This window comes from Pistacia vera, unplaced genomic scaffold (genome assembly GCF_008641045.1).
Source record: "Pistacia vera cultivar Batoury unplaced genomic scaffold, PisVer_v2 Contig65, whole genome shotgun sequence".
In the NCBI taxonomy this organism is placed as follows: Eukaryota; Viridiplantae; Streptophyta; class Magnoliopsida; order Sapindales; family Anacardiaceae; genus Pistacia; species Pistacia vera.
In genome coordinates this window covers 345,855-360,237 of record NW_022196501.1, presented here as the reverse complement: position 1 = coordinate 360,237, position 14,383 = coordinate 345,855, and the positions used below count along the sequence as shown (strand labels likewise).

General features: G+C 44.2%; 2 protein-coding genes across 3 annotated transcripts; both read right to left on the bottom strand.

Moving 5' to 3' along the window:
* Window positions 1-3: 3 nt before the first annotated feature.
* On the bottom strand, window positions 4-2,750 carry LOC116111721. Of its 2 annotated transcripts, XM_031397869.1 has the most exons (4): window positions 2,334-2,750; window positions 2,065-2,183; window positions 528-1,915; window positions 4-413 (listed from the first exon to the last, which is right to left on the bottom strand). In XM_031397869.1, the coding sequence occupies exons 3-4, from the start codon at window positions 1,898-1,900 to the stop codon at window positions 185-187; spliced, it is 1,602 nt and encodes a 533-aa protein (XP_031253729.1). In that variant the 5' UTR covers window positions 1,901-1,915; window positions 2,065-2,183; window positions 2,334-2,750; the 3' UTR covers window positions 4-184. The 2 variants fall into 2 exon arrangements, with proteins under 2 accessions (XP_031253729.1, XP_031253728.1); XM_031397868.1 differs by having other exon boundaries at window positions 528-2,183.
* A 9,477-nt stretch (window positions 2,751-12,227) lies between these two features.
* On the bottom strand, window positions 12,228-13,867 carry LOC116111727 (nematode resistance protein-like HSPRO2). The gene has a single exon (XM_031397876.1). The coding sequence runs from the start codon at window positions 13,719-13,721 to the stop codon at window positions 12,345-12,347; it is 1,377 nt and encodes a 458-aa protein (XP_031253736.1). The 5' UTR covers window positions 13,722-13,867; the 3' UTR covers window positions 12,228-12,344.
* Window positions 13,868-14,383: the final 516 nt, after the last annotated feature.

Here is a 14,383-nt window from a genome sequence, read left to right as displayed (position 1 = left end):
GTACTACCTTCAAAAGGGATATCAGTGATTTTTATTTGTGTATAACTCATGAATTGTTTTTACAAATCAATAAAACAAAAAACCAGGAAATTTTTTTTTTTACCCTAGTGATTAGGATACTGACATGGTAATAATTTTCTTTTAGGATGCATCATCCTTATGGCATCACAAAAATTCTGTAGTGTCAATTGGGGAGAGGAAAACATGTATCTTCACCGCCGGTGCTCCACAGAAAAGTGGCGTATTTTGAAGCATGATAAGCGTTGCTTGGATCAGCTGCCATTGCTTGTAAGTATCTCTCTTCAGCACCCCAAAGGTCATTCCTTGTTTTCCACAGGAAGTCGGCAAATTTACTCAATGCCTCGGCATCCAGCGGTTCTATTTGGACTGCTCGCTTGTAGCACTCTGCTGCCCTGTTCAACCCCAAAATTTGCAAAACCAAAACATAATTACCAATGTAAAACTTATGTTTAGCAGAACTGGAAATGGAAATCCACAATTGGGAAAGTAGCATAGCTGGGACTTACCTATTGTAGTCTTGAGCGACAAGATGAAGCAACTGAGCATAATTTGTGAGCAGAAGTGAATTATTTGGCTCCTCAGCTATGCCCATCTGGTAGAGGAGATCTGTTCTAAAATAATCCACATAATCTTCTGGTTCGAGCTTCACTGTTATTGGGGTTACAAAAAGCTTCTTGGTCCCGGTATCAAGAACCTCAAGACTTGATTCCTCTTGCATTCTTGAGGCTTCTTCCACCATAGAGTTCCACAATTCTACCTCCTCTTCAGTCATATCATGATTTGCCTCATAATTTTCATCAGTAAGAACTCTAGGCTGTTCAACAAAAAGTGAGGATCTGCGCATATGGACATTTCCACCTTCTGTTCCAGCGACAGTCGGCCTCACTTTTATGCCACCACCATTGTTGCCCACATCAGAATTTGAGTCTTCCAATAGCTTATAAATCTCGGATTCTGAGATGGTCTCGCAAGACGAGCTTGAGGGTGAAGTAGTGGCAATAACAGTGTGATTGCTCATTGAATGGACAGTAAAATTAGCCAAAAGAATCATTACATAGACCATCAAAGTGGGCGTTCGCGAAAAAACTTGTTGGAAGAGCCAAACAAACGATATATTCATTTCTCTTTGGACTTTACTCATAATCTCCTTTAAGTCTTCAGAATAAAGGCTCGCCCTTATATTTAAGGCATAGTTCTGAAGCTCTCTAATAATGAATACTAATGAAGAAAATGCCTTCTTCACAGAACAATATGCAAAATCCCCAGCATCCCCAAAACCCTGTTGCCGTTTCTGTTTTCTTTTTATCATCTTCAGTGACAAAGGGATGCCAACGCAGTTCGCTTTCTGTTCAATGTTCACTCTATTAATCTCATCTCTCTCCGGCCAGTGCTCCGGCTCTGGATGGATGCCGAGCAAATTATGCTCAAGAAATTCAAACTGTGAAGGCATAAATTGTGTTGAAATCTTCACTTTTTGACCATTTTCAGGTTGTTTTTGACTTGCGTTGCAAGAAACTTCTGTTCTACCATAGCCTGGGTCCTTATCATTTTCTTCTTCTTCTTCTTCATCATCAGTAACATCAAACTTTTCTGCCAAACCTTCAATCATTTTAAATAACTCCTCTTCGGGAAATTCATCAAACTCAAAACTGCAAGATCGCTTCAGACTATTACCTCTAGAATTACACACCCCAAAACTCCAATTCTTCACTCTATTTCGGAATAACGGAGACGAGTTTCTTCTAGTACGAGTTGTCAACAAAGAAGAAGAAATAAAAGAGACTGGTTTTGGAGAAGAAAAAGAAGAAGAAGAAGAAGAAGAAGAGAGTGCATAAGGTAATATAAGCTGTACACTCTTTGATGCAAAATTTAGTACCATTTCTAACTATGGAACCTAAATTTCGATGAAGCAAGCAAAAACTAACAACAAAAACAAAACAGAGAAACTTGTAAATGATGAATAAGAACAGAATAGGAAAAAAAAAAAAAAAAATTGGTAAAAAAGAAAAATCACTTGAAATCCCTAGAAAGAAGGTGACATACCTTATTTAATTATAATGTACAAAATTGCACATTTTATAAACCCCAATAAAATCTAAATAAATCAGATTACCAGGGAGTCTAGAACTTGCTTTTGCTTTCAATTCAACTCTACCTGAAAACTTCATAAAGGCAACAAGAACCCCATTAAAGTCAAAGATCACAATCCTCTTCTTGTGATATACAATAACTTAAAAAGACAGTTATAAAAGCAAAATTTCTGGAAGAAAATTCAAAACAAAATGAACCACCAAAATTTAAACACATCATACCAAAGATTTATGCATTCTCTTAATGAGAAAGAAGAAAAAGCGATCTTTCATTTCCTGGAACATCTTCTCTTACAGTGAAATGAAAGTGACAGGGTACGTTAAAGAAGCTTGTGAGTGAAGGCACGTGGAGAGTCAAATGTTGGAATGAAGGACACCTGGTGTAATGGGATTTGGAGTTTGTTTTAGGGTTCCGAGTCACATGCCATGCTAGAGTGAAGGAGATTCAACCGCGTTTTGCTCTGTATCAAATATTGTATTTATAAACAATATCAAATTTAAACTCTTGTTGATATTTCAACGCCTTAATTTTTGGCTGCTCTCCATTTCTGCTCACATCTGTCACTCTCTTTCTTCTTTTTCTCATCTTCAAATGGGCCCATAATGGGCCTAAGATTTTCTTGTCAATTGGGTTCTTCCTTTTCTCATCATCAAATGGGCTCCAAATGGGCCTAAGATTTTCATGTCAATTGGGTTCTTGTTTTTCTCATCATCAAATGGGCCTAAAATTTTCATGTTCTTTCTTTTCTCATTACCAAATGGGCTCTAAATGGGCCTAAGATTTCTGATCTCAATGGGCATTTGTTTTTCTCCTCAAATGGACTCAAAATTCTCTATCATTTGACATAAATCACGAGAGAAAGTCTATGGTATCATACAGGTATGACTAACGTGATACTATAAGACCGTGCATTATATTTAATAATTATCCATCACAATTAATTTAAAAATATAGAAGAGAGAAAAAAAGGTCATGAATGACACAAATTCACTAGAAGGTAGTAATCTCGTCATTGTATTCTATATTTCACCATTGTGTTCTATATTTTTTCATCAACAAATGAAGACCTTAAAGACAATTGACAAGTTAAATTAATGTCGTTTACAGTTAATTTAAAAAATATAAAGGGTCAAAATTAAGAAATTGAATTTATAGGAGTTAAATTGATCATTTTTTTTTTTTTTAAATTTTAAAAGATTGCCCTAGTTTTGCCCTTATGAGAAGAGTGTATGTCGCATGTTTCGATGTAACATGATGTAGACGTAAAAATCTACTTGTACGGAAGGGGGGTCTGATCCCGTGAGGTTGAGGCCACTAGCAATCCACTGCACCTGCACATGTAGAGAAACAAACGCGTGAAGCGTACGAGAAACACCGGGGTGGTGTTTGCAGTAGACACTCCGACGCTCAAGTCAGCAAGGCTGAAGAGGCTAGTATAGTGAGGGCTAGGGAGTAGAGAGGTTACCGGAAGTCTAGTCGGAGACTATGACTACGGCGGTGATGTGAAGCTCTCAAGTAGGAGCTTCAGGTGTGAAGGTGTAATGTCATGTGTCCTTTGTGAGAAGGCTGACCTCTGTTTATATAGCGACTGTTTGGTCTCCCAATCCTAGTGAGAGTAGGAGTCCTAGTGTGACTCTGATGCAAACCCTAGAAGAGTTAGGGCGGTGGTGAGCTGTCTTACCAGCGTCCGAATAGGAAGGTGATCTGAACAGGAAAGCCATTTTGAGTAGGAAAGTGATCAGGAATAGGAAAGTGACTTCGAATAGAAGATTGATCAGGAACAGGAAAGTGATCAGTGGGGGTCGTGGGCTCTGAACTCGCCTATAGGCCCAGGAAGTGAGCTGGAACTGGGAGGCATGTGCCCAGATGGCTTGGGCAGGCTGTATCTCGTATCAAATGGGACTAATCTGGCTTGGGCCTCTTTGGGATTGGGCTTGGTCTCTTCCCCACTGGTGGTCCTGTTTTCCTATTTGGGCCAAGGATGATTTTTGGCCCTAACAGTTTGTACCCCACTTTTTGAGTTAAGAGTTTATTAAGTCAGAGAGTAGGTAGCGATCGAGGTGCGCTCGGTCTTCCTTCCTGGACGAACGATTGTCGGCGTGGATGATCTGATTGTTGCAGGTGACTCTTGGTCGGGTGTCGTTCGGTATCCATTCCTGATCCGGAGTATGCCATCATTGCAAAGTGGTGTGCTTGATCGATGTAAGGGGCCGAAGGGAAAGAGACAACCAGGCTTCGGGGCTCACGCGCTCGTTCGGCCGACTAGAGAGGTGAGCTACAATACTATAGTCGGGGTGTTCCCTCAGCATGCTGGGTCGACTGAGTTTAGGGACCATATTGAATTAAAGGTTCACTCGGTCGGAGTACATGGGCGATCGAGTGGATGTAAAGTGCGGGTCTCGACCAGGGTTGACTACTCGTCCGCTACGGAAGAACGAATGAGCGGGGCATCCTAGTTTGGTCGTCTGGAGAACGATTGCGGGCTGGGCCGTTCCAAGCTGATCGGCCAGTCGGGAGGACCTCCTGGGCTTGTGAAGATTGGATGCATGTTGGGTCCAATCTGGCGGTTGCGTGCTGGCTCGGTCGAGGTGTTCGGACGATCGAATGTGTCATCCGTACGACACTACAGTTTCCTAGGTTGCCAGGATTCCTGCCATCTTCGTTCTGGGGGCGGGAAAACGAGGAGTCTTTCTAATCTTCGGCCACTCATGGGTCGCCGGTCAGATCTCTTTTATAAAAACGAGTTCACAAACTCTTCGTCTTCCATTTCCGTTTTCCCTTTATCTGCATTTTGAAAATTTTCTCCTCTTCCTTTCTTCTTTTCGTTTCGGTTTCTTTGAGTGACGGTGGCCTTCTCTCTGCAGTGTATCGTTTTACGGTAAATCTTCTTTCCCTTGGACTGATTTTTGGTTTGTTTTCGTTGTTTGCTGGGTTTTTGGATGATAGGGTGAAGTTTTTGAATTTTTTGGAATAGTTTTGACTGGTTTTGAGGAGTTTAGAAGTGTGAAGTATTGGTTTTCTAGAATAGGCTCGGATTTTTGGATTTCTTGTGAGTTTTTGGCGATTGTTTTCGGTTTTCTGGAAAAAGGGAAGACGAAGTCGAGTTAAGTAGCATTTTGATTCGGCTCGGTCGGTATACCTGACCGAATCAAGTGGCTAGGGTGAATCTGGATTGTAGGTGACAGATAAGTGGAATAGGTAGGTCATCTGGTCCATCCGACCGAGTGGGTGGTTTGGTAAGCTAATACTTGAATTGGTGAGTCGGTGATCGAGGACATGTAGATTCATAGGGTGGAGCTTGAAGGCGAGTCGGTCGCCTGGGGCAATCGGGGGGAGATTATTGGATCTGGTATTGGTTCGGTTGGTAGTGGGGGTCGATCGGAGTTCAGGCTTCATAAGAGTTCACAAGTGGTTGACGGTGATAGGTCGACCGGTGCTGAGGGACGAGTGATAGCTGGGTATCGTATCCTCGTTCGGTCGGTAGCTCAGGGCGAGTGGTCGCTTGACACTTAGGTTTTTTGGGAATTTAGGAGGAAGGATCGAGTCGATCGGTCGAATTGGGCGATCAAGCCAACATGTCAGACTCCGAATCAGCTAGTTCGAGCGGGATTGTGGCAGTCACAGGGGATGAGTATGAGCGTGCCCCTACCATAGTGATGATGCCCGAGGGTGGCGTTCCGATGGGCGTACCAACTAGAGTTAGTGTAGCTGCCCCAAAGACGAGTGAGGCTGGCCCGAGTGGCTCGGGCAGGTATGGGAGAAGTGGGGAAGACTCCGGCCGATAGTCTGTCTCTGTCTAGTAGTAGCTCTAAGGAAGAGTTGAGCCAATAGGGCAGTGGGATTTTGACAAGGAATTATCCTCCCGTGCTGAAGGACAATGATGCATGGTGCATCCGAACTCTGTATCATATTCTAATTTCGGTTGAGATCCGAATGTCGCGGTCATACGAGCGAGTCGACTAAGAGGCATAGGGTTGGGTTAGTGTTTACGATAAGTGGTTTCATGACGGATTGAGGCTACCTATCCCTCGTCTCGTCTGGGAGATTTTGAACCATTTCATGATTGCCCCGTCTCAGCTCATGCTGAATGGTCGGAGATTACTGATGGCTCTGGAGGACCTGTGTGTTCAGAACTAGGTGAGGTTCGGGCTGCACGAGCTGTTATACTCGTAGTTCCTGAAGGAGAATGATAAGGAGAAGGGTCGGTATCTACTGAACTTGAGGCATGATCGGTCTCACCTAGTGACTGATCTGCGGTCCAGCGATAAAAACTAGAAGGACTGATACTTCTTCCTGAGGGGTCAGGCTGTCTTTGGAGAGAAGGGACAGGGCGAGATCCCGAGCTGCTGGCGAGCTACCGGTGAGAACTTTGTTGTTTCTTTTGTTCTTGATTGTGTTTTTTGTTTGCAGAGCTTGAGTACAATCGAGCTGGGCAGAGCGGAGAGGGCTTGGACGTTGCGACCTAGAAGGTGTTAGCCATCCCATCAGAGCAGAGGGATTGGCAAGTAGGCTAGCAGAGTCCAACCTGAGGACCGGCATTCTCTGGGCTAGAGTTGAGGCAGTTCAACGAGGTACTCCCTTCCCCTCGCTGAAGCAGACTTGGGATGTGCTTCTGAGTCGATACTGCAATCATATCATTTTTGGTGAGTCCGGGCTGAACCCACTAACCGTTGGAGAGTTTGCGCTTACAGAGACACTGATGAAGAAGTTGACCGTCCTGAGTGCGAGCGAGTCCATCGCCCAGCATCAGGAGAAAATGAGGAGGGAGTCATTGGCCAGGGAGGACAGGAGAGCAGAAGATGTGTTAGCGACGCCGCCGAGTTAGCAGTCTATGGTCGGAGCTAAATCGTCCCAGACTGCGATCATGGATGATGAGGCAGGGATGATTACATTCAAGATTCTGGCTACTGCGTTGAATTACTCTAACGCAACTGCCATGAGTAAGCTGGCCGACTCTTATTTGTTCCCGGTGGACGAGGCGTGTTTTAACTAGATGGGTGCAGTTGCTACAGCTGATTGGGGGGTAGCAGCCCAGAAGGCTGAGCAGGAGAGTCAGCAGTGCCTCAGGGATAGCGAGCATGAGGTGGAGAGGTTGAGGCATGAGTTGGCCGAGAGGACTGCAGAGGTCGAGTCTCTCAAGGAGCAGTGCATTTCCATTGCCGATGACGCTATCACCAAGGCCTGAGGTGAACTCATGCTTGAGTTCAAGGAAGGGAGGACCTCTCACTGGGATCCGGATGAAGACATCTAGCTCATGCGGGAGTTGCTGGAAGAGGGAGACAGTCATCCGGGGGGGCAGGACGAGGAGCAGGTGCCTGACTTTGTCAGTCAGTCAGGGCTATCGGGTGCTGGGGATGCGAGCGACCAGGCTATTGGGACGGGTGCTGGCGGTGCAGATATGACAACGGAGTCGGAGATGGAGGAGGCGACTCGTACTGAGGAAACTTAGCTTAGTTTTCCTTTGTATTTTGGGGCCTGCGATGCTCTTTTTTCTTGGCGTGTGTGCCTTTTTTGTATTCTGAACTGAGCCGTTTGAGGCTGTATGTATTATACTTGGCTGTTTTAACTTTTGATGCTTTCTTCATGGATGAATGAGTTGTTTATTGCTTCTTTACTTGTAGATGCACTATGTTGTGTTTGTGACTTTAGTGCGGCCCAGTGGCTAAGGCATGTAAGCCTCATGTTGGGCTAGGTTGGTGATTTGCTGATTGAAGGTGTAAGAACCATTCACTCGGTCTGGCTGACCGAGTATGTAGTCTCCTGGATTGAGTGAAGTCAATCTGAAGGTGTGAATTCTTGGATCGGACAGGGCTGATTCGAATGTATGAGTCGTGGATCGGGCAGAGCTGATCCGATGGTGTAAATTCATGGATTGGGCAGGGCCGATTCGAAGGTGTAAATCCGTGGGTCGAGCAGGGTTGACCAGAAGGTGTAAAAAATTCGTGAATAGAGCAAGGTCGACCCAAAGGAATCGAGCAGGTTCGATCTGAATGTGTAAATCCGTGGATCGAGCAGGGTCGATCCGAAGGTGTAACAAACATTTGATCAAGCAGGGTCGATCTGAAGATGTATATCCGTGGATCGAGCAAGGTCGATCCGAAGGTGTAATTCCGTGGATCGAGCAGGGTCGATCCGAAGGTGTAGCAAACATTTGATCGAGCAGGGTCGATTTGAAGGTGCAAATCTGTGGATCGAGCAGGGTCGATCCAAAGGTGTAATTAACATTTGATCGAGCAGGGTCGATTTCGAAGATGTAAATTCGTGGATCGAGCAGGGTCGATCAGAATGTGTAATTCCGTGGATCGAGCAGGGTCGATCCAATGGTGTAACAAACATTTGATCGAGCAGGGTCAATCCGAAGTGTGAAAACTCATGAATCGGGCAAGGCTGATTCGCAGGTGTCAGTTGCTGAATAATGCTTTATTGAATTCAGGCCGTGAGACCGACTGTCTATGAAGGCGGTGGATGGGCCCACTCATCCTTTTTATATAAAAAATGAAAAGACAACTATTTAGATTAATTTCACGTAAAAGTAGTAGCGTGTGGGATGGATTACGTTTCAACTGTTTCTAATGTCTTTGCCTTTAGGAGTTTGGAGCAGGTAGGCACCCTTCCCTGTTTCTTTGGTGATCTTGTAGGGCCTACAATCGATCTGAGCTCTGGCCTCGCCTCCTATCGTTCTGCATTCAGTCATACCCAGCGTGAATTGCCTGATTCATCTCATCTTCCTCCCACCTTATTTGAATCGTTGCTCTGGCCAGGGCGTCTTCCATCGTGGTGCAACCTAGCTTCGTCAGTTCTTTGTACAGTTCACCATCCGGGAGGACATTTTTTGAAGGCGTCTACGGCTGTCTCAAGGTTGCAGGAAGGGATGGAAATCTTCTATTTGTTGAACCTGCTGACATACTCTCTCAGTGGCTCTCCCCTCCTCTGGTATACTCTGTATAGATCGGCCGACAGCTTCTCGAGTTTCTTGCTGTTGGCGAACTGCTCCACAAAGGTGTCGGTGAGCTGAGCGAATGAGTCGATGGAACTATTCGGGAGATTTGTGTACCACTGGAGTGCTGGACCGGATAAGCTTGAACCAAAACTCTTACACATGCAGGCTTCCCTCAGTGGTCGGGGTATTGAAACAGTGAACATCCGCTGCTTATACGAGGCTATGTGATCGTCCGGGTCGGTTGTGCCATCGTACAGTTTCATGTTGGGGATGACAAACTTCTGAGGTATGTCGACTAGGGCGATCTCATCCACAAAGGGTGAATCCGCGTAGCAGTAGGGCCTGGTCTTCTTGGATGGGATCTGCATTCCTGGAATGTGTCTCATCACTGCTTCCACATCGGCCAACCTCTTGGCCAAGACCTGTTCCATAAGAGAGGGGGATACTACTGGGTCGTCCCGTCTGACTGGGTCTGCCATTGCATTAGTCCTCGGTACATTCTGTTGGGTCATCCCTCGCAGGGTAGTCTGATGGGTCATCCCTTCGTGCACTCCCTGGTAGCATGAATCTTCGTTCATTCCTTCTGGTTGGATGACTCCCATGGTAACAGTTCTGGTGTTTCGCCCTACATGAATGGTCATGGGAGTCGTCTGATAGTCATTCGGTGTATCAGGATGGATGGGCTCGAGTGTTGTAGTTTGTTTGGTTTGGTCGTTCAACCCGTAAGGGTGAGCCGAGCCGAGCCGAGCTGAATGGGGTTTGTGTTGGGATGGTTGACTGGAGGTAAGGTGGGATGGTAAGATTGGGTTGGTCTTGCGGGTGCAGGCTTTCTGTCGCTAGATCATCTTGATCTCGAGGTTGGGATGGATCGGCTGAATGGTGTTCTATTGGCATATCTTTATCTCTATGAGTCAGGACAGAATCGTCGACCGTCGATGAGCTTAATGGCCGTGGCCTTTTACCGTAGACCGAGGGTCGGTGCTCTGGTGTGTGGAAAGGTTGCATGGATGGAACAAGGGCGCGAAACCGATTGGGAGGTACCTGGCCAGGTAGAAACTCTAGATCATGGAATTGACTCACCTTCTCTTTAAGAGACTGGTTTTCTGCCCTGATGGATGCGTTTTCAGTCTGGATTGCATTGTTCTCAGCTTCCAGTGTGGCCACCTTGTCTGAATTCTGTTGCATGAGGGCGGTCAGAGCCTCCAGTTTGGCCTCGAGGCTAGGGCTAGCATTGTCTGAATGGTCAGCCATGGTAAGTTCATCTACGTAGCAAGGTTCGTCGAGCCGAATGATTGCTAGAGGCCCCACGGTGGGCACCAAACTGTAGATGTAAAAATCTACCTGTACGGAAGGGGGGTATAATCCCATGAGGTTGAGGACACTAACGATCCGCTACACCTGCACACGTAGAGAAACAAACGCGTGAAGCGTACAGGAAACACCGGAGTGGTGTTTGCCGTAGGCACTCCGACGCTCAAGTCAGCAAGGCTGAAGGGGCTAGTATAGTAAGGGCTAGGGAGTAGAGAGGTTAGTGGAAGTCTAGTCGGAGACTGTGACTACGGCGGTGATGTGAAGCTCTCAAGTAGGAGCTTTATGTGTGAAGGTGTAATGTCATGTGTCCTTTGTGAGAGGGCTGACCTCTGTTTATATAGCAACTGTCTGGTCTCCCAATCCTAGTGGGAGTAGGAGTCCTAGTGTGACTCTGATGCAAACCCTAGAAGAGTTAGGGCGGTGGTGAGCTGTCTTACCAGCGTCCGAATAGGAAGGTGATCTGAACAGGAAAGCCACTTTGAGTAGGAAAGTGATTTCGAATAGAAGATTGATCAGGAATAAGAAAGTGATCAGTGGGGGCTGTGGGCTCTGAACTCGCCTATAGGCCCAGGAAATGAGCTGGAAACTTGGAGGCCTTGCCCAGATGGCTTGGGCAGGCCGTATCTCGTATCAAAAGACTAATTGGCTTGGGCCTCTTTGGGATTGGGCCTAGTCTCTTCCTACTGGTGGTCCTGTTCCTATTTGGGCCAATGACAATTTTTGGCCCTAACACATGACACATTTGAACAAATATATATAAGCAACCATTTTATTAAAGAATTTTCGTATTTGAAAATTATAAGATTTTTTTTTTTCATCATCTCAGTGTGTACAATTAGTTGTCAATTTCATATTTAATGAGCCACCCATAATTCCTTATCATTACAATTTGCCCCTTGCCAACTTGACATTTTGGAAGGAACATAACACAGTTAAATGAATATAGCCATAGAATTAAAGGTAAGCCAAGAGATTTCACTACACAATTTGTGCAAGATTGAAGACCCTTTGTCCACCTCATAAAATTACTAAAAAACTAAATAAAAACAAACAAAATACGAATGGGTGGGGGGGTGGGGTGTGGGAGTATAGTTTTAATATAAGTTCCAAAACAAATGAGGATAATATATAATATAGCTTTAGATAACCACTATTTAGTACGGCCCCTGATTAAAAATCTAATGTAATGGATTGGGTGGTGGTTGGTGAAGAACCCACAAACTAAAAGATTTCGAGTTATCAAATTTAATAATGTTTCAAATAATTGGCCACATTATACATGAATTTTAGGCATCAATGAAAGGGTTTTTGATGGATTTGATTTAGGAGAAGGTAAGGACCACCAAAATCAATAAAAAAATAAAAAAAATAAAAAAAATAAATTGTGAAATTAAAAGCAAAAATCTTCCTAGGATTTGATCCTTCGAATAATGCATGATTGAATTTAGCCATGCCTTCATCTCACTTTCGGCTTAAAGACAAATGACAAACCTGCATGATCTCAATAAGGAAACAAAAAAAAAAATCAATAAAAATATTATAGAGATATTAGGAAAGTGAAATTTGGACTGATAATTTTAGGTAGATAATAAAATAAGTGTAGTATGATATACGATCAATATTTATTTAACATCAACGTTGAGTATTTCAATTATCCAATCATTAATTTAAGGATTTTAGAAGATTAATCGAAATACATTTAAATTAATCTGTAAACCCCCAATCACCCAACCAAAAAAAAAAGGCGTGCAAGAGAGAGCTTAATTTATGATTTGTTCCATTTTCTACTTGTTACCTGGAATTTTAAAACAATAGTATATATAAATCAACATTTCAATTAATATGAACATAGTTTACAACTTCATTAAAAATGAACTAATGATACAATAATATAAATGCCTCAAAATTTTATATATTTTACAAAGAATAATTCAAACATTATACTCTTTTTTTTAAATAAAAAATCTCTATAGTAACTCGCTCACTGTTTCTTTTCATGACTCCAAAACTCTCCCAAGAACGTCTTGGCCGCATCCAAACTCGGATAATAAGTCGGCTCCAGAAACACCTGACTCAACGAGTCACACGACTCCGCACTCACCACCACTCGGTTTGCTTTTGCCTCCAGACTCCCCATTACCACCACCAGCACCTGCTTATACGCGTAAAAGAACCTCTTCAACGCCGCCTCCACAGCCTGTAATCCCTGAAGCAAATGAATCTTCACGCTATCTTTCTTCTCACTATACAATCTCATCGCTGCCTCCTGTACCCTGGGCCCGCCGCTGGGGTCCACCTCCACCCCCAAAATTAACGGAACCTTGTGCTTCAAATCTTTAGAAAGTTTCGTGATCTCGACTAATCCACGTGATCTGAAACAAAACGGGTCGGATTCGGATTCGGATTTGATTGATAACTGGTTTTTGAGTCTTAAGAAATCGCTCGGGTCCATTAACACGTGGACGTCCTCGATTTCCGCTAGTAGTTTCCAGATTCTCTCGAGTAAATAACAGTCGTTCGATGCTTGTTCGAATTCTTTGTTTTCGATTCTTAACACGATGCGTTTTAGGAGCTCTTGTGCTGTGAATATCCATGCCTCTAGAATCTGGTGCGTCGTGTATAGAGTTTGGTTCTCGTGATTGTCGATAACGTTATCATACGGGTTCTTCTTTAGAGCGTGGAGTTCGTTTGGTCTGCAAACGGCGTCGTACTCGAGGTTCGGCTTGCCGGCCAGGTTTGGCTCTCCTACACCTAGAGTGTACGGACACCGTCTCATCTCGCAGTCGATGGTGTACATGATCTTCTCCGCCACATCCTCAGATTTATGCCACGTGGCGAGACGAGGAAGCAAGCTGTGTTCGCTTGTTCGGTTGACGAAGCTTGACTCTCCGCCTGGAAGCTTCCATACCTGCGCGGAGCTCCCGTCGCGGGTCAAAACGCCGTCGATCGTGGTCAAGTCAACGATCGGAGCCGAGCCGTCTTTCTCCTCGCATAAATTAGCTACGAGCTGAATCTGAGAGGTTGCTAATGACTCCAGCCGCCGCTTGAACTCGCATCGGTTGGCATACGGCCTAGGATCGGATAAAACAATTGAAACGAACCGAAACGTGATCTCTAAAGCTTGTAAAGCAGGTTTCAAAACGGCTTCGTTTTTCCAATTTGGAAATTCTCTTGAGCTGCATAGTTTGCTAAGCTCCGGAAGCCGAAGATACTGCTCGTAAGCCGAACAAGCCGAGTCGGAGCAAGAAACAGGTGATTTAGTAGCGCCACGAAACGGCGCCGGAATAGAAACACGAAGCTTGTTTGAGAGTTTCGGAGATTTGCTTGGCATCTTGGCTTTACAATCTAAATCAACCATGTTGGAGGAGGAGGTAATAAAAGAATTGAAACGGAATCGTTTTCGTGTTTTGTTAACCTTAGAGTTTTAAGAGTTTTTGGTTTGAACAAGAGAGAGAGGGAGGTGAGTTGTATATATAAGGGCGCTTAGGGATAAGAAGAAAAAGTGTGGAATGAAGAACAAGGAATTTTGCAAGTAGCGGTGGCGTGGTAGGATTTTAAAATTTCTGAAAACTCTTTTTTTTTTTTTTTTTTTTTTTTTTTATTATATAAATTTAAAAATTCGAAAGAAAAAAAATGAAGCTTATCCATTTCACCTAACTAAGAAGGTGGCTATGGTGTGTATTGTTGCGTTGAATAAGGAAGGAAAATGCGCCTATTGAAATCAGAGGGCATGGGATGGGCTTTGAATGGAATCATTCACGTTGGACTTTGGTCGTTTGTTCTTCGATTCAATTAAAGTCCGCGAAGGTGGTCATCTCCTGCAACCAGTCTCTTCCTCTCATCCTGCTCTCTACCAATCATATATGGCCACGTTCTGTTAAAAAAAAATGCAATAAATTGTAATTCCGCTGATCCGTTCAACATGTTTGGAAGTGGTTTATTTCTGGGATGCTTCGTGTCAACTTCCCAAAATTTGTCCACGGGTCAAACAGGAACGAGCTGACTGAAAGTAATCTTTGT